The sequence below is a fragment of the Citrus sinensis genome, chromosome 6, assembly GCF_022201045.2.
Source record: "Citrus sinensis cultivar Valencia sweet orange chromosome 6, DVS_A1.0, whole genome shotgun sequence".
Classification (NCBI taxonomy): Eukaryota; Viridiplantae; Streptophyta; class Magnoliopsida; order Sapindales; family Rutaceae; genus Citrus; species Citrus sinensis.
The window spans coordinates 21,692,362-21,710,978 of NC_068561.1; the positions used below are offsets into that span (position 1 = coordinate 21,692,362).

The 18,617-nt window shown below is 35.7% G+C and overlaps 3 protein-coding genes across 6 annotated transcripts; 1 reads left to right on the top strand and 2 right to left on the bottom strand.

Moving 5' to 3' along the window:
* Positions 1–795: 795 nt before the first annotated feature.
* Positions 796–1,788, top strand: LOC102611588 (putative phytosulfokines 6). Its single transcript, XM_006481825.3, has 3 exons — positions 796–1,151; positions 1,261–1,334; positions 1,460–1,788. The coding sequence occupies exons 1-3, from the start codon at positions 1,043–1,045 to the stop codon at positions 1,565–1,567; spliced, it is 291 nt and encodes a 96-aa protein (XP_006481888.1). The 5' UTR covers positions 796–1,042; the 3' UTR covers positions 1,568–1,788.
* A 395-nt stretch (positions 1,789–2,183) lies between these two features.
* LOC102610910 (polyadenylation and cleavage factor homolog 4) lies at positions 2,184–9,714 on the bottom strand. Of its 3 annotated transcripts, XM_006481823.4 has the most exons (8): positions 8,896–9,714; positions 7,100–7,201; positions 6,516–6,773; positions 5,923–6,048; positions 5,376–5,825; positions 2,934–4,853; positions 2,703–2,766; positions 2,184–2,475 (listed from the first exon to the last, which is right to left on the bottom strand). In XM_006481823.4, the coding sequence occupies exons 1-7, from the start codon at positions 9,244–9,246 to the stop codon at positions 2,752–2,754; spliced, it is 3,222 nt and encodes a 1,073-aa protein (XP_006481886.1). In that variant the 5' UTR covers positions 9,247–9,714; the 3' UTR covers positions 2,184–2,475; positions 2,703–2,751. The 3 variants fall into 3 exon arrangements, with proteins under 3 accessions (XP_006481886.1, XP_006481887.1, XP_006481885.1); XM_006481824.4 differs by having other exon boundaries at positions 2,184–2,766; positions 5,376–5,816; XM_006481822.4 differs by having other exon boundaries at positions 2,184–2,766; positions 8,896–9,713.
* Positions 9,715–12,356: 2,642 nt separating this feature from the next.
* On the bottom strand, positions 12,357–16,801 carry LOC102611891 (heat stress transcription factor A-3). Of its 2 annotated transcripts, XM_006481828.4 has the most exons (4): positions 15,993–16,799; positions 14,271–15,177; positions 13,669–13,741; positions 12,357–12,924 (listed from the first exon to the last, which is right to left on the bottom strand). In XM_006481828.4, exons 1-3 carry the CDS (start codon positions 16,389–16,391, stop codon positions 13,674–13,676), a joined length of 1,374 nt encoding a protein of 457 aa, XP_006481891.1. In that variant the 5' UTR covers positions 16,392–16,799; the 3' UTR covers positions 12,357–12,924; positions 13,669–13,673. The 2 variants fall into 2 exon arrangements, with proteins under 2 accessions (XP_006481891.1, XP_006481889.1); XM_006481826.4 differs by having other exon boundaries at positions 13,669–15,177; positions 15,993–16,801.
* Positions 16,802–18,617: the final 1,816 nt, after the last annotated feature.

Sequence of the window (18,617 nt, forward strand, 5' to 3'; positions counted from 1 at the left end):
AAAATCGAATGAAACATGTGGAGTCCACTTACTTATGGGATTAAGAAATGAAAACTTGATTTCGGATTCGGAATAAAGTTCCTATTCCTTAAACTAATTGTTCTACCTTACCTAAATTTCATAATTTCACTTTTTCCCTCAGTTAAAATATTTAAAGTTCCTATTCCTTCTTCTTCTTCTTCTTGTTGTTGTTTATTTTTATTATTAACAATATTTTTTAAATAATAAAAATAACAATTAACTACTAATATTTTAATAACTTAAAACAATAAATTCTAATTCTTAAAGAAATTAAACACATCAATAAAAATGCTGCTAATTCCAATCTTGATTCTCATAATATAGCTCATTTTGATTCTTATTTCCCATTCTTATTTTTACTTGCCAATCTTTTTTTGATATATATTTTTTATTATTTAATTTAATAGCAACCCCATCCCTCCCCAATCATATGAGTAGAGTTTAAATATTAAACATCTTATTTTCACACGAGAGATTTTATCATTTTAACTAGTTAGAGATTTAAATAAACCAAACGACCTCACGAAAATAGTGATTTAACCATAAGAACTATATGGAACCCAAGTGAGTAGGTTCTGACTTGCAAAATCTAACTAGTAGTCTTCTAAAACTGTAATTTGGAGGCATATATAACGATTTTCAGAACAAGAGAGACAGATTTGTATTTAGATGAAACATGAAGAACCTGGATGAAAGTTCCCGATCATCAATCCATAAAACGAAAACTGTGCACTTATTCACTCTTATCATCACCGAATACGATAAGTAGTTAGTGGAGAGCACGAGAGGAGAGATTGAAAGTTGGTGGGGTCCAACTGGAACACCAAGTCCAAGAAAGAAACAAAGTTGAACTTGCAACTGCCATCATAGGAGTCTACACTGACTACATATGAGCCTTTAGGGCAGCAGCAGCCACTTTGGCCTTTGGCTCACTTTCATCTCGTGCCTATTTATACGATCCCCCCCACCAATCCACCATCTTCCAGTTGATACACAACAAAACAGCCCAACCAAAAGCAATATGAAGAAGCAGAGTGTTAATAATGTCTTCCTCAACTCTCTCCTCTTTGCTCTTCTTCTTTTGTCCTATTCAAAGTCGATTTCTGCACGTCCCTTCGCACAAAACCAAGGTGGCTGATTATTCCTGATTCATGATGTATTTTGGATTTGTTTTGCTTTTCGTTTATTAGAAGATAAGTTCCATAATTTTGATCAGCTGAAATTCGTTAATTTTAACAGGTGAAATGGTGGTGAAGGCTGATGGGATTACTCATATAAGCACTTTCAAAGGGGTTAAACAAGACCTTGTGAATGTAAGATTTGTGTAAACTAATATATGTTCTTTGAAAATTCTGCTCTCTCTGTGTCTCTCTGTCTTTTTTTTTTTTTTTTTTTTTTGGTTACTGATATGGTATTTGGGTAAATTTGTTTTGGGCAGCCGATGGGGTCAGAGGAGTGTAGTGAGAATGATGAGGAATGCCTGAAGAGGAGGATGACAGCAGAAGCTCACTTGGATTATATTTACACCCAGCACCATAAGCCTTAGGAGTTATCCAGAAGCGCAACAAAATAATAATAATAATAATAATAATACTATGTTATGCTCAAACTTCTTCTAATAGTAGTAATAGAAGAACGGCCAAACCATATGTAATAGGGTTCAATAAAGACTTAGATGTGTTGTTTGTTTTCATAATTGTAAATAACCGTTTCATAATTGACTACGGTGTTATTTATACGAGTGTGATTGCAATTATTTTATACAAATAGTTTCTTCTACATATGGGAACTCATCCGATAAATATTTGCAGAGATTGTATTATTAGAGAGAGAAACCGAAACACTTCTGGAAGGCTGGAAGGTCAATCAATAATATATTCAACCACCCATTAGATTGAACGACACTCTAGTCTGGCGAACCACTGGAGCAATACAAATCCTCAAGGTTTCACTCAAAATACAGAAGCTTGCCATTTTTTTTTTCAACGTCATTGTCAGCGTTGATGGCTAAGTAACATCCTTCTGTACAAACAAATCTTGAACGAGCAAAAGATTGACAAATATGCAAGGGAACATCAAGCATGCTAGATTTTGTATTTGGTGGAACAATGCTGCTTGCATATAAAGTTGCTTAGAGTTCATCCGCGGGCGAAAAAGAGAAATAAGAAAATGTTTACTCTCAAGTTGCAAAGGATAAAATAACATAATCCACTATAGTGTTCGGTACAAAGTAAATCAAGAAACAATGCTCCGCTAACCAAGCCAAGTCCACACAACCAAATTGGAACATAAAGAAACAAATAAAGATGCGAATTACATTACATTTTACATTATATTTTAAGATACACAGGTTCCCCATCCGCAACTCTTGAACCATAGCTGAATGGATGTGGATCAGAGTGCTTTTCCTCTTATGGCTAACCAACCTTAAATGGTGGGATGAAGTGCAGCCCGCTTTGGCAAAGTCAAAAACAATTTTAATAAAAACACCACATCAACCAAATTAAAGAACAAATGAGGAGCAAAATATTTGGCATTGCCATTGATATGTACTTTCATCAGACTATGAATTAAGGAAAAAGAAAAAGCAGAAAAACTAGTAGATGTTCTTGGCACCATTTAGGGCTTAACAAAATTAGCATGAAAGGACCATGCATGTTTTTAAGTTATGTAAAGTAAACCTGAAAGCTTAGGCAATGGCACTTCCACAATCTCTCTCACCTTGGTATATTATGCATCCTTTTCCTACCAAGAAGTTAAATGTGCCATCAGATGATGATAAAAGGAAAAACTTTTAAAAAAATATATTGACAGCTGAACATTTGACACACTAAATGATAGGACATATCCTAAAACAAGTGCATGCATGCACCAGACATATTGACGGTTATTCTTAAAATTCAATATCTTACCACTTTAACTTTACTGATCACTCTCAAGTCATGAACTGAATTCTCTGATATACAATTTCCATGAACAATTGGACCCTTGGCAGAACTTTCATTTGTCGTTCCTACCTCACCATTCCCTGATGGAATCATCATGTATACTGCTGCCTTGAACATCCATTCACCCCTTGCCTGATTGTAACAGTCTTCAAATAGCTCACCACACATAACACATGCACATTGATTATCATCTGCAGGCACCATTGGCTCCCCTTCATCTATCGTCTTTCCAGAATCTTCCATGCAACTGATAGACTCAAGTCCCAGGGGAAGACCTGCCTTTCCAGCAACCCAATCATCTGAGTTGGCATACCATCTCCTTGAGACCTTATCTACATCATCTAGGCCAGGCTTTCTCAAAGCATGCCATTCCAAATGTCTATCAAGCTGTTCTTGGAGTTTAAGGCGAAGGCCACATATGCTGCACAAATGTGGAAAGCCATCAAACAGTCTCTTAATCACAGATTCATGGAATTCTCGGATTACATCCGGCTTGAACTTCAATCCTATGAGATTCTGTGTTTCCACTGTTGTGGATTCTGATAAGGCAAAAGAACTTTCACCAGCAGGTGCTGGTAAAGAAGTCTCATCCACAGTGGATGATGGCGGAATGGGTAACAAATTTGGAACAGAAGAAACTGCTGCAGGACTACTCGAAGAAATGCCAGGGCTCTCGTTCTGCATCCGACTGGTTACCTGGGGTGTGGTGTGAGATGGTGGCTCAGTCTTTGATGCAGATATCAGACCCTTCGCAACTAAGGTGCTCAATAGGTTTGAAATTGGGTTCGAAGTCTTACTTTCAACACTCGAAACTTTTGGTGAAGTACTACTAGCAAGAGATGATGGTGGTGGACCAGGTGGCAAAGGAGGTTGTTCTACCTTTCTCTGAGAACCAGTCATTGTTGCTGGTGGGTCTTCCTGGGAAGGACCTGATGAAGATCCTGACCCAACTCTGGCACCTGAAGAAGTTAACAGTGAAGGGGGAGGACCACTCGGTAGAGGGGGCTGAATATCTAACTGTAATGGGATTTGCCCCACTTCCCTCAAAGCCCGATTAGCTAGGCCATCAGTGATTGAACTATTAAGAATACCACTCTTCAACACAGAAGCCAACAAACTACTTGTGCCCGATTGACCTAAACCTTCTGCATCAAGAGGATTCGAATGGTCAGATACAGCTTCCTTAGAAGAGGGTGCCCCAAAATTAGAAACTTGAGGGAGAAGAGGCTTTTGAGACTGGCAGTTTAGCTGAAATGAAGTCACCGCAGGAGATGAACCCTTCAAGTCTTGGGGTTGAACTTTGTGCAAGTTACCAAGCTGGCTATTGGGATGCAGGATAGAAGGCAAGTCTTTAGTAGAGTGGCCACGAGGACCACTGCTTACAAGTCCTGGGAATGAAGATGTTTTCAAATCAGGACGGGACAGAGGCTGAGCATGTGGATAGTCCCGGTCTGTACAATTTTGCATGTTTTGACGGGGATGATGTGCTGGAACTGAAGGTGATGGAGAATGATGGTGCATGGGTGAGTGCCCAGATGGTGATCCAGCTGGTGCAGATTGAAACCTTTGTGTTGCTAAGGATCCAGTAGACCCTGATGCGGAACTTGCCAAAGTCCCAAAACCTGAGGTCCCAATATGGGATGACCCCACTGGCGGATGACCTCCCGTCCTGGCCAGAGAAGAACTCGAACTTGCAGGAAACCCACCAAGTGTCGCAGCAATCAGCCCATCCGCCTCCTTCAATTGCCAGGGCGATGGCATCTGGTGTCTGTAAGCAGCTTGGTCTTTCTGTTCGGTGGAAAGTGAATCAGAGGATGTTTCTATATCAAAACTTGAGCTAACATCATGTATGCCTTGTGGCTTTCGGAGGTGATTGTCCAACTCCTGCAGTGAATAGTGTAGATCAGCAAACTAGAAAAATAAGTTATAACTTGTGTAATAAATGGTTCAGAGCAGGGCATCATTTCAGAGAAAATATAAAGAAATTAAACAATTAGATGAACCTTATACATTCTTATTCCCCTCAACCAAATTAAATAGACTTACGTAAGCCCCAGATCACAGAGTGAAATAGCTTTCTCGGTAGATATCTTACCAACATATTGACACATAACACTGAATATTCATGATATACAAATTCTTAGATAAATTTAAGTTACTGAAAGCTGAGGGCATTACATCAATCCCAAGTTATTACATACACAACCCACTGCATGGTGATTGTATGTCTAATACCAAACAGTGCAATCGAAGAAGGCAATCACAGAAAGGAACTTCAAATATTATCATCCGCCTCCAATATGTATCTTGGAATTATTTTTATTCACCATTAAATTGATATTTAAATTAAAGGAATCAGTTCGAGAGTTAGAAAAGGTATTCCAAAATCTTAGTAATCAGAATTACCAATTTCTCAGGACCATCCACAGCCAAATGATCTTTCCTTGAATTCTTAGAAATATTGGCTGCATCATGATCTGATGTTCTAGGATGCATATCCCACATGAACTCTTCTTCCTCAGAATTTTTCCAGCTGGACAAGCCACTGCTGCTACTTTTTGGAATGCTCTGAACTTGCTGTAGATGCGCAGCAGCATTTGCAGATTTGGATGCTGAGTAATTTGGAAATCCTTGCTTCTTATTAAAACCATTCCTTTGGCCAGCTATTGTCTCTGAGATATTGCTACCACTTCCATACCAAGGTTTCTCATATCCTTGATCACTAACCCTTCCAGTGGTTCTTCCGCTTCCCAAGCCAGAACTTCGAGAAAGTTCAGAACCATAATCATAGTCACCATATGCTCCACCAATATTTTTCTCATGAATAGGCTCACTTAGTGCATCCCTCTGAGAATGCTGAACGCTCCAACAAGTTAACCATATAATAGAGCCGTGAAAATGGAAATGATTGCACATTGGAAAGAGACAAAGAAACATCAAGTGATAAGTTCACCTGCATTTTGACCGTAGGATCCACCCATGGCCTGCTAGCACTCATACTAGATGCTCTATCCGGCCTCTCAGCATCTACAGTTGAGCTAGCCACAGCCCCATTCATGTCATTAACCAATCCTTTTGCCTATGGAAATGAAAAAGGGGAAAAAGGAAAAGATCCCGTAAAATATAGTAATACACATTAACAGGAGATAATAGCATCCATGAGTTAGGAAAATTCCCCCCTTCAATGTGGTTGGCACATGATCACACATCAAAACTTTAACAGATGTCTAGAAATTCACAATAAGTGATCCACCTGAACTAAGAGACCAAAACAAAACATTTTCAATTTTTTTCTTTTTTTTTTTAATTTTAAATCTGACTAGTAGTCGTGACATGTGAACCCTATAAATCAATTTTATCAGTATTCATACAAGTGATTCAGAGTGACCATCGACAACCTTTTGTTTTCTCATAGTTTATGAAACTTTAAGAGCAGATACAGGGGGAACCGCATGGATATGGTCCGGAACAAGAGGATTACACTTAAAAATTCAAAACATTACACGATTCCACATGTAAAATAATTGATTTTTCAGTTCCACTTACCCTACTTGTCTGCTGAAGACGCTGCCTTTCCAGATACTTGGGATTTACATGAATGCTATGCGGTGGGCGCTGTGATTGTGAATCGTGCCTGGACGTTGTAGCTCCTGAAGATGAGCCATTGACCACAGAAGTGAAGCCAAGTTCTTTCTCAATGATTTGAAGAGTCATGGGAGGAAAAACTCCTTTCCAGGTTCCAAAAAGATGTCGCATACTTGAACGGACAGCAGCATCAACCTGCCTATAAGCCTTGCAGAAAACCTAGAATTGCAGAAATACAAATTGGCAACTACCAAGAAATACAAATGGAGTTCCAAATAGCAAAATAGCAAATAAACATATAATTGACACGTTTTAAGGTGAAAAAATTCACTAAGAGGTGCCTATTAGTCAGTGATGAAATAAAAATGACCAATAAGATAACTTTCCTGATAAGCAAGCAATTTTCATTGATAAAAGCCAAATTGAAATTTATAACGCAGTTCTTTGAAGACTATTCTAATTAACATAACTTTTAAATGAAGCAAGTCATTAATGAGGGAGATGCATCTGATAACTGGAGGCTGATACAGAAATATAAGTCTGACCTCAGGTAGTCTGGCAGCAAAATATTTTATGTAATCGCTCGCGATATTCTTTACAATACTGTCTAAGAGATACAGCGATGGCAGCTTTTGATCACTGGGAACCTGCAAGTCGATTTTAATGATTAGATATGATATGCCACAGTATTTCTTCAAAACAAATAACTGGCAAAACTAGGGTTTTACAAAAGCAAAAATCAGAATTCCCAAATAGGAGGAAAATAAAATTATAGAAAGTTATTCACTCTGCAAAAAACTAACAGCATCCACTTAAAAAGCAATGCTATTCAAAAAATGATTAACCAGAACCATAGTATTAGTAGACGTTTGATGTTTCAGACTTGCAAAATTAGCATAAACAAACAAAAGTTTCGTCAATAATAGGACGAAAGGGTTGCACTGCTTATAACATGTTGATGAAATACTATCAAAACAGGCATTCTTTGAAACACTCTATTCCCAAAACATAGCTTCAAAATAGGGATTTACAAAGCAGAGTCAAAGGTTCCTTTCTGTCCAGCACAATAGTCGTTTCCAACTTCATTTCCCCTGTAACTGAATTCATTATAGCCTAAATGTTTCAAAGTATGATCTGTTGTTTCGGTTTCTCCCAGCAAAGCAGCTATCTCATTCCAGTTTCTTCAATTGAAAGTGAACAACCTTTTTCTAACAACCATTTAACATAAGATTAATAGTTTTTCCCCACAGGACATCCTTCTGCCAGTCCCACATAATTTACATTGGAAGCACCATCATCAACCTCCAAAAGAAATGAGTAGACTTAAGGTCCTGCCATCAAAGCCATCTATAAGTTCTGGCTTCTGCTTCTGACAGACTATCTGTGGGCTATTTCTACAACATCAAAAAACAACTTGCTACATTTGCAGTGATTATATAACAGCAGCACATAATTATGATAGACATGTTTGTACATCTTAAGCATGAACTAAATCTTGCCTTTATACTGCAAGAATAGGAATGAACCTTAAAAAGCTGGAAAAACTATACCAAAACATAAAAGTACAGTGCAAGTACTAAAAGAAAAATAGCTTCTATATTCACTTCACATATTCACAGAATCAGAACATATGTAGAAGCACAGTGAGACTTCATGGTCCATTACTTCGAGGAAACAACTAAGAAGAAACAACAAAGAACAGAGGAATTAAACAGATTGTTCTCTGGGGTAAGTTTAAAGTTAGTGTGATAAATTTGTCAGGTTCCAAACCTGCAGCAACTCACATGATACAAAATCCACTCATGGAAAAGTTGGATGTCCTTGCATGCAAACTCAAAAAAAAAAAAAAAAAAAAAGCCCCGCGGAAACTTCTCAATGTCTGGTACAATTAAAGTACAGTGGACTAATACACAGGTGGAATGATCACACATCACATTGCTGAAATATATGGCTGCGGATAACTTGTTCAGTGGATTTCAAACGGGTTAACCTGGTTTGCATCTTTTACACAATCCATCAGTTACAAGTCCAAACATTGCCAACCACTTTCAACACATCCTCATACTCTGGATACAAACCCCAAAAAGCACTTGATTTATTAGCAAACGAGAATGAACTTCAAAAGCTTTAAATTTCTTAAGATACTGTAAACTCCAAATTCAAAACAAGCATTTTCTATACAACCCTGAAGCATTCCATTCCTAATTTACATTCACAACTACTTGACCAAATAAAACAAGCCAAACGCCACACCACTATTTGCCTTTTTCCTTATTATTCCAATAAGCTTATTTTTTCTTTTTACAAATAAATTGAAATAACAATTAAACTGGGTAATCACCTCAAGAATGTTAGCGCAGATGGTGGCTGCGATTGCTTTCGCAGCATGAACATTCTCACCGGCAATTATAGTCAAATTCGTTATTATCGGCTTCGAATTGAAAGTCAGCTCAGCTAGGGCTTTCTTGTACTGGCTCACCAGCTCATGGTGCGGTTGCTGTGGCTGATACGCGCCACCGCCTCGCTCCTCCACGTCAGAGTCTCTAGTTGCACTGTTATATCTCGGAGCTGCAGCTGCTAAAGCTGATCTCTGAGTAAATGGCCGAGTCGGATCCTCAGTTAATCGCGGTTTTTTCACCAGACCGTGTTCTCTCGATCTATCAAACGGTCTACGCGGATTCTCCATTTCCATTGAATTACAATAAAATATAAAAAAGACACTAACCCTAACCCTAAATCATCTAAATCGTTGGCTCACTTTATGATCACTTTCATTATTACATAAGAGAGGAATGAATTCAATGCAAATAAAAAGCTATAAATACAATAATAAGAAAAAAAACTAAAGCTAGCTTTACAAGTACAGAAAGAATCCAGATTAAACCCTAAAAAATAATGCTTAGAAGAGAATTGGAAAAAATAAATAAATCCATAAATAAATATTACAGAGACATAAGGGCTTGCATGTGAATTTGGGTTTGGAGGAAGGGCAGGATTGGAATTCGAAGTGTAACTAGCAGTGAGGATTTGGAGAGTAAAAGGAAAGAAGAGGATGGGATTTTGCGTTTTTGGTTTTGTTTTATTGGTTCAATTTAGGGATGAATGAAGGAGAGGCAGCTGCTCTCGTTTAACTTTTTATTATAGCGAAAGGTACCAATATCTTTTTAATTTCCGGAAGAGCCACAGTGGCCAGTTCATATGGATTTTGTTTGGATTTGGCACGTGGGCTCCATAGTTTCATGTATTGGGTTGGGCTTTCACCCGATTATTTTCTTTCCCCCACTTTTTGTCTAATCACATCCAATAATAGGATGTTTTATAAGGTGACGCAACGTTTTTATGGCATCAATAATGTAGTAAATATATAATCAACAATGCACAATAGTTTTGTAAAAATAAAAAATGAAAATTATGTAATAAATATTCTAACAGCTTAAGATGTGGATAATTTTTATAAAATAACTAACCACCTTTATAATTTGAAATAATTTTACTTGAATGCTATTTTATTTAAAAAGTACTTTTTAACCCTCTTTTAAATTTTACAATGTTGTTAATTTTTTTAACATAAATGTTTCAAAAAAATATTACTATTAAGTATGTAAGATATGACATATAATAGATTTATCTAAAACAAATCATATAAATAAGTTGCAATTACAAGATTTATTTATGGCATGACACAAATAAATAGAACAACTAAGTACGCACATTTAAATGAATGTCATAAATTGTATCAATATATAATATATTACCTTTGAGACCCATTTAGCATAAGCACAGATACCATGAAATTATGGTTTATGTTACATTTAATATTCTCACATAGTAGGAAATTGTTTAAGTCTCATACAATTTAAGTTTCAGAAGCTTATTTTCATTTTATTTTCCAATATCACTTTGTTGATCATAAGAGTTAAATCTAACATATATTCTTAGTTGTCTTTAGTTTATGAATCATAAAAGATTATTTTGTTGATCTTGTTTAATTGTAATTATAAAATTTATGCTATTTAGAGTAATTACTTTTATGATACTAATTAATGGTGACAATTTTTTTTTAAAAAAAGAATTACATCCAATAATATTGACATAGGAAAGTGATTAATGTTGATTGAAGTTGAAATGTTGAAGCCGAAGGGAGCTTGGACGACATTCTCTAGAGTAAACTTATAGTCACAGACAGTGATCTATAATTTTTTATAACCATTTCGTTTGTAATTTCGGCAGATACAATACTGTAGCAAGTAACTAAAGGAAAACAAATCTAAAATACACCAATAATATTTTTTATATACAATAATTATATGTATTTTTTTCCTGAAAAGAGTACCAAAGAGAATTGTCATATCATAACTAATAGGAAAGATTATTCAACTTTTTTAGTAGTATAGAAAATTTTTATCAATTAATTAAAAAAAATCTACATCTATCTGCAACCTAAATGATACATATTACTTTTTAATTAATTATTTATTTATCCACTGTATTAAAAGAATGATACATTATTTATCCACTGTATTAAAAAGAATGATACATATTAAACATTTAAATCTAAGGGTTAACAACAACCCCGTTATCAATGTTGAAAAAATGAATACATCATCATAAAAAGAAAATCCTTTGCAAAATGTGTTGTTATAAACATAACAACTTGAGCTTATGGGATATGTTCAAGTCTACTAGAAATAATTCAAAAAAGAGTACAGGGACGGCACCCCCTTATTATCGTTATAAAAACCCACTTCAAATAAAATTATAGTCAAAGACAAATAAGATCAAATACACATAGACTTTTCTTTTCCCCAACAAATTACATTCATAATCAATCTTTTTTTAAAAAAAAAATTCCTTGTCATTTCCCTTATAACTAAAATAAATTTTACAAATTTAGAATAATCTATTTTTTTTTATATTTCTTATTGATTAAATTTTTTTACTCCTTAAGATTGCTTTGAAATTATAATGTAAAATATGCGTAATTTAAGCGAATGATTAACTTTCAAAAATTCACTACCTATAAAACTTTTTAATTTGTGCGTACGGTAATAATAAGATTGCAATAGAAATGAAAATTAACACAATACTACTTTGAGCTTAATAATAAAAAATTAAATGAAAAATTAGAGGTTTATTTTAAAAAAAAAGACATTTTAAAAAATAAAATAAATATAACTGAAAATAAGGTCTCACGAGGAGATTAGAGGGGTGTTAATAATCCAACTCTACGAAATAAAGAAAAAAAAAATTAAAGGTGAGACTTTTAATCGCCGCACCTAAAAAAGTATATGCCTTCTTACTAAATAATAAATACTAATATCCATCCTAACAAACATTTATAGGTGGAAAATGAATAAATTTATATTGAATTTCCCGACTAAAAAATAGTCTGTCACTGGGCAAGATATACATGGTAACATAAAAGAATCAAATTGTCCGCAAAAGAATTTTGACGGTAGCAAAATAGCACAAGTCTTTCTTTGCGAAATTTCTTTTGTTATATTACGTCAAATTACTCAATTGGGTAAATAACTAAATATCGCACCTTTCACCAATTGAATGCTTTGTGGAGCCGAAAGATTTATACATTCCTGGTCAGAAGGGGTGTATCTCTCGCAAAGAATGTACTCTTATGTGCCATTTGTAAAATTTCCTGTGGCGTATGCGCCAGTCTGAATAAAAAGATTAATCTGCTTATTTTCAATATTTTCCAATCGATACTTGTAGGGTGGTTGTGGCGAATTCAGAAACTTGTTTGAGATTTTATATTTTACGGCACAAGCAACAACCCGAAAGCGGATGGAAAAAGCAAAATGCGGAGAAATTATGCATTTATGTACACAAGTCGCACACAAAAAATATATTGGTTAATAGTAATTGGTACAAACGAGGATAAGCCGGATACACCAACACTATATCGGATGGTTCTGGCGAATTTTTATACACCTCTGTACAGCATATACGATTCCTCTTGACACAAATAGATGCAGTCCTTTAAATTGTATAAAGTACAAATAGATGCAGGATGTAGAACTGGATTCGACTTGCATTCAGATAATACCAGTCCAGAGCATAAGCCACCACAGCTAACTTCTGATGTTCTCTCTAATATAGATTGAGGCAATCGAATATGTCTGCTAAAACTAATGGAAAAAAGAGAGAAAAGAAGAGTGGTGACTCCTCTTTTCACAAACAGTTTTCTTGTACCAACAAACATTAGACAAAGAAGCAGGAATGAGAAGGACCCTAACTAGAAGAAACGCAAATCAATAAGCGTGTAGTGCCTTTAAACTCGGTTGGTAGATCATAACTAGTTAACATCATCGACACTACCAATAAGTATGATAAAGCATGAGGAAATCAGCCACATCTGCAATCAGGATATATGAATTCAAGTTAGCCATATCGTTATCCCTATAGAAACTATTTGAGGTTAAGAAATAGATACACTAATGCCAAAACCAAGGCATATAGAAGTTCAAGGTAAACTTAAGAATGGATATGAATGCTCTATAGATCATAAAAATTTATACAGTGGCCAACAATTTTAAACTTGTCCCAGATCATAATCACAAGGTACTAACGCATCACAACAAAATGAATCACTCCCCTCCAGCTTAGTTCACTTGATTACCTCCCATCCACTTAAATAGGACTGATCCTCAAATACACAATAGGGGTCAATCGACCTGTCAAAACTGACTATCCAATGACTAGAAAGGAGTGGAAGGCTGCCCTAACTCATCATCGTTTGTACATGGAGAAAATAATTGTACGTCATATAGAGGGAACACCTACTTCTATCAAGATTAAAAAGCAGCAAGCTCTGCTTAGAGTGAGCCCTTATTAAAGAAAGCCATTGCGCTCAAGCCCTCGTATTAGTATAGGTTGCTGTGGATAAAGGATGATACCTAGGTTGACAAAGGTGATACCAAACTAGTTCAAATCCTATACAAATAAGATCAATAGAAAGACAAGAAGAGCTTCCAACTGGGCTAGTATTGCAATATCCAAAAGTAAGAATCAGTCAATTTTTAAGGGAACAAAAATGGACATTAAATAGAACCCAACCACAGATGACATAAAATTGGAAACCCAAGTTGTCATAACTTACCACTGTTACTGTAGGGGTGATTCATAATATGCCATAGACCCAAAGGAGTACTGCTCCCGCTCAGGAGATACACCTGCAGAATTCATAACTCAAGTATCCGTTAGAAAGAAAAACATGCAAACCGAAAACAATAGATAAGATACTAAAAACAACTTTGTCATCAATTATAAAATCCACAAGAATTAGCACATATTGAACGAACAGAACTTTCAATGGATATTCAAACTTAAAAAAAAAAGGTGATGAAATTTGATAATAAAAAAGAATGAGAGCTGGAGTTTCATTCAATAAGTTCATAAATGAAGTGTCCAATTCAATATCCTCCCACTAAAACTAACTCAGATCCAGAAGGGCTGCAACTCTCAAAGAAATAGAGCCCTATGGATCCATGTCCTTAGGCCTATCATCTTCTTTTGGGCTAGCTTGACTCTCAGGGTCAACAAAAGGGGGTTCATCAGCTGACCAAAGATCAATGCTTGAACCTCCTGCTGCTTGTAAGGAACTTAAATCCCAGATATCGGATAACCCACCAGACATTCCCAAATCTGGCACATCAGAGGTGGAAAGATTACCCAATAACTCATTGCTAGAACTAGACATACCAGCAGTGGCATCAAATCCCAAGTTCCATATATCCTCTTGTGTAGCAATGCATTCTATCCCTGGAGATGAGATGTCATGAATGTTCTCTTTCATCAAATCCTGAGGGAAAGAGACAAAGCACTCCGATCTAACTTCTTGCTGTGGGCTCATTACATTCTTCTCTTTAAAATGAGGATCTTTTATTCCCGAGCTTGAAGCCCCTTCTCCCATCTGCTCTGGGGCTTTGGTAAATCCTCCGGGTGCAGCCAACTCATCTGAAACTGCTAGGTCAACCGAAGCCACATTTTCAAATTGAAATGGCATATCTTCTCTACCTGATCCAATGCCTACCATACCATCTAGGAGATAATCGGGAGACCGTTCGACAGGAACATGATGTGATTCTGGGACAACATTAGGTATGGTGAGGTTTCCCCAATCAGGTCTGTACTTCACAATCTGCCCTTCCACGGATGAATCTGATTTACCCAGTTCATGTGGCTGGTGTTTGACAAACTTCCTCTTCATCCTAGATGAACCAATCTCTCCTTGTTCCTTCTTCTGCTTAAGACGGGCTAAAAAGGCTGGATTCTGGAGCAACTTGGCCAAAAACGAAACCATCTGCTTCTGCCTCTGCTCTGCTGCGTGAATCCTCTGATTGATTGCTTCCATATGGCTAGCTGTCCCACGATGCTGTTGGTGCAGTTCGACAACTTCCTGCATCAACATACCTCTCTCCTTCCTCAGCTGCTCTATGTCACCTTGCACCCCAGATTTTTCTGCTTCAGAAAAAGGCCCAATAAAGGTTCCAATCTGTTGAGATTGAGGCGACTTTCGCCTCCGAATGTTCTTCAAAAGATGCCTCCTCCCTCGCTGGAAAGCTTCATTTGCAAATTCCCACCTATCAGTATCAATCTTGCGGAACCCCTGAATACAGTACCCAAAGAGATTCAAGAATGAACCAGAAGAAATAAAGCTTCACAAAAACAAAAAACATTAATGTATTGATTCAAATGATATCTAAGTCCATCAGATAAAAAATTAATGGAGTGATTCACGTGATACTCTGTATATCAATTATCAAGCAAAGAAGAAGCAGAAACGCACCACAAAGATGATCTGTATATCAGAAAACCATTTTCATCATCAGGTAAGTAGAGAGATGTCATAACATGCCAGATAACAAAAATGTTAAACCAGAAACTCAACTTCTATCTGCACAAGTCTGAACTGCCCACTCGATTACTCACTGCTTTGAGGGAAAAGGTAGAAAGAAGTTTAAAACCTCAACTAAACATGAGCTAATAAAGTAGAAACCATCGTTATTTCTTGTCTATTTCATACTAGATACATAACTACAGTATATAAATGACAAATCAATGAAAGTAACCTGTACAAACCGCAAGACAGATAATAAATTCAAAAGCATTCAAATGAGTAGTTATGTAATTAAATAAATTTTCCCTTACAAAATTTGTTTACAACAATTGATATCAATATTTACACCCCATTTCAGTATCCAACAAGTTGCATTACAAGTCCTGATATATTACAACATCAGCCTCTGTCTGTAAGTACATCAAATCCAATTACAGAATAAACATCAGTTAACAGTACAAACAAAAACAAAAAAAAATGAAAACAATAATATACAACAAGAAACAAGAAAGAGAAAACACAAGATTTACAAAGAAAAGACAGCAGCCAATAATAAAGGCTGCCTTACTGCAAATAATACCCACATAAGTATTAAGCTGCCTGACAAAACTCGAGAAATTGTTGTGCTTGAAATTGCGCGGCAGAATCAGCCTGGAAAACTCCAGAGGGTCCCACACCACGAAGCTCTCTCCGGTCGAACCCCAAGAGATGATGGGATCAAGCGACGTGTCGTCCACGAGATCAAAAGTCTTGGACAGAAACGGCGGAATTGGGTTCCCGTGCAGACACTCCAGGGGCTGAGGGACATCAGCAGCTGGAGTCGTTGCAAAAGACGAGAATGCTTCCAACTCCTCCACAGTGGTGGGAAAAGCAATGGTTTCCATTGACAACGGCGTCGCCTCAGGCAAGGAAGAAGTAATAGCAGAAGTAATAACAGTAGTATTTGGCGGGGATTTCGGGTAATTTTGTTCCTTTTTGTCCATTAATTAATTAATTTGGAGAAAGAACGGTGTATTGGAGAAATGAATAATGGGGATAGTTGGATGTGATTAAGGGGATGGTGAATATAATAATAAGGGTTTAAGAAGGCGAGGGGTTTAACCGACAAAGTGGACTGGAAAAATCTAGAGCAAAGGCGGTGACGAAGGGGGCCTTCGCCTTCGTCTTCTTCTACGGCCACCGTTACTGTGTTACCACTGTTGTTGGTGTTAAAAAGTGGCATTTTGATTTTTCAGTTGTGCACAAAAAAAAAAAAAAAAAAGAAGAAATTGGCCAAAATTGTAAGAGAACCGACTTATATTATCAGTTAGGTTGTTTCCTGGCAGTTACGCCAGGTGAATGGAAAACTCAAAGTTCTGGTTCTGAGGGAGGCAGTTGGGCTCCACACGTGGGTTAGATATTTTTGTCAGCCGTGATTCTGTCTGGCCTGGTTTTTTTGGCGCGGGGTTTGTATATTCATTTTTAATTGCTTTTTTTTATTAATTAATTATTATTATTGTCACAAAATTACAAATTTGCCGAATGACATGGAATTCCGGAAATTTTTTTTTTATAGAATTACTGCAATTTTTATCTTTATTTTTGGGAGAAAATTCTTTTAATTTTTTTAGCTAAAATTATAGATTATTTTCTAAATGCTAAAGTTTACGATTCTTTATTTTAATGTGACACTTACACGTCATTTTATTGGTTGGTGTAATTTTTTTAATATTAATGATGATATAAAAATCTACGAGATTTTGTTAGCATTAAAGTTTTCAAAGATTTATTATGAAAAAATTCAATAAAAATTTACCATTATTTAATAACAAAAAATAATATTCTTTGATTTAACAAGTGACTATATATAATGTACATAATAATTTAAAATGAGGGGAAACATGTGGTGCAATTATGGTACCGTACCACAATTGTATTCAGCCGTTGGATGCCAGTGGACCCATTAATCTAAGTGCATCTAACGGCTGGATGCAATTGTGGTATAATACTACAGTTACACCGTAGCTTGATCCTTAAAATGATACCCAATCATCGGAGAGAGTTTAATTTTTAAATTAATATTTTTGGGATGACTTATATATATATATATAAGTGTGAATATAAAATTGTTGTTATTTATAATTTCTCGGTGTTTTTTTAAGAATTTTTTTTTTTAAAACTCTTGTATACGTATTTTGGTCCTGGGGTGGGAGTTAATTAACCGGAGTTAGCGCACAGTTGAAGGGTTGAAGTGATGGGGTTAGTCAAATACTTTTTTTTTTTTTTTGAGACGTGTTAGTCAAATACTTAAGCACGAAGCTAAGGGTAATCGAGCAATCAGAATGCTAGAACTGGAGATTTGAGATGGTGACCTTTTGTGTGTCGTTGTCATATGGATTTACTTATAGATTTGGGCCCAGTAATGTTTATCCTTGCAAAATAGAAAATACGCAAAATGGATCTGATCTCATTTCATCATTTGGGTTATTTATTGCCCGTGCAAATAAAATAGGATTGATCATAATATTCCCCCCAAAAAAAGAAAAAAAAAACTCAAAATGAATTGAACACGCTTCATTGCTTAGTAATAAGACAATGCTGATTGTATTTTATTAGTTTAATGTAAATTTTATTTATAAACTAAAATTTTAAAAATTCACATTTTTCTTATAGCATCTAACTTGCAAAACGATATATTTAGAGGAATACGCGGGGAAGTGAAACTTCTATAACTTTTAAAAATATTTTATAAAATCAAAACTAAACATTTACTTAACAATTATTAGTTATGTTACCTTATTTTAAGTCAATTCGAATCCGTTAATGACGTGCCGTATTTGTATTATACTATGGTATAACGTGACATAACCAAATTGTTATCTTTATGCAGAGAGTCTGAATTTTCAACAAAAGACTTAATATTTTAATTATTGAAAGCAAAGTTACCACAAAAATATCACGAAAAATGGGTTATTAAATAATATAGACAAGGCTGTAAGCTTGTAGATTTATTTTTTTAATTATTGTGATACATATATAGCAGTACTAATAATTTTTTTTATAAAAATTCTAGGTAGGTATGTTCAAGATAATATCAATAATATAGTAAGGGGTAGTACATGCATGTATTAGAAAATATCGGTCTCGTTATTGAAATTAAAAAGCCAACACCTCTATGGAGGAATGCCTGAGATGATCTGTTAACTTATCTGCGACATAGATAGTTCTGC

Coding starts and splice junctions, on each gene's coding strand:
- LOC102611588 (XM_006481825.3), top strand. CDS start 1,043: ATGAAGAAGCAGAGTGTTAATAATGTCTTCCTCAACTCTCTCCTCTTT. Junction 1,152..1,260: donor TCCCTTCGCACAAAACCAAG/GTGGCTGATTAT, acceptor TAATTTTAACAG/GTGAAATGGTGGTGAAGGCT. Junction 1,335..1,459: donor TTAAACAAGACCTTGTGAAT/GTAAGATTTGTG, acceptor TGTTTTGGGCAG/CCGATGGGGTCAGAGGAGTG.
- LOC102610910 (XM_006481823.4), bottom strand. CDS start 9,246: ATGGAAATGGAGAATCCGCGTAGACCGTTTGATAGATCGAGAGAACAC. Junction 6,049..6,515: donor GTCTTCAGCAGACAAGTAGG/GTAAGTGGAACT, acceptor TCATTTCCATAG/GCAAAAGGATTGGTTAATGA. Junction 5,826..5,922: donor ATCCTACGGTCAAAATGCAG/GTGAACTTATCA, acceptor TGGAGCGTTCAG/CATTCTCAGAGGGATGCACT.
- LOC102611891 (XM_006481826.4), bottom strand. CDS start 16,391: ATGGACAAAAAGGAACAAAATTACCCGAAATCCCCGCCAAATACTACT. Junction 15,178..15,992: donor TCAGGCAGCTTAATACTTAT/GTGGGTATTATT, acceptor TACTGTATTCAG/GGGTTCCGCAAGATTGATAC.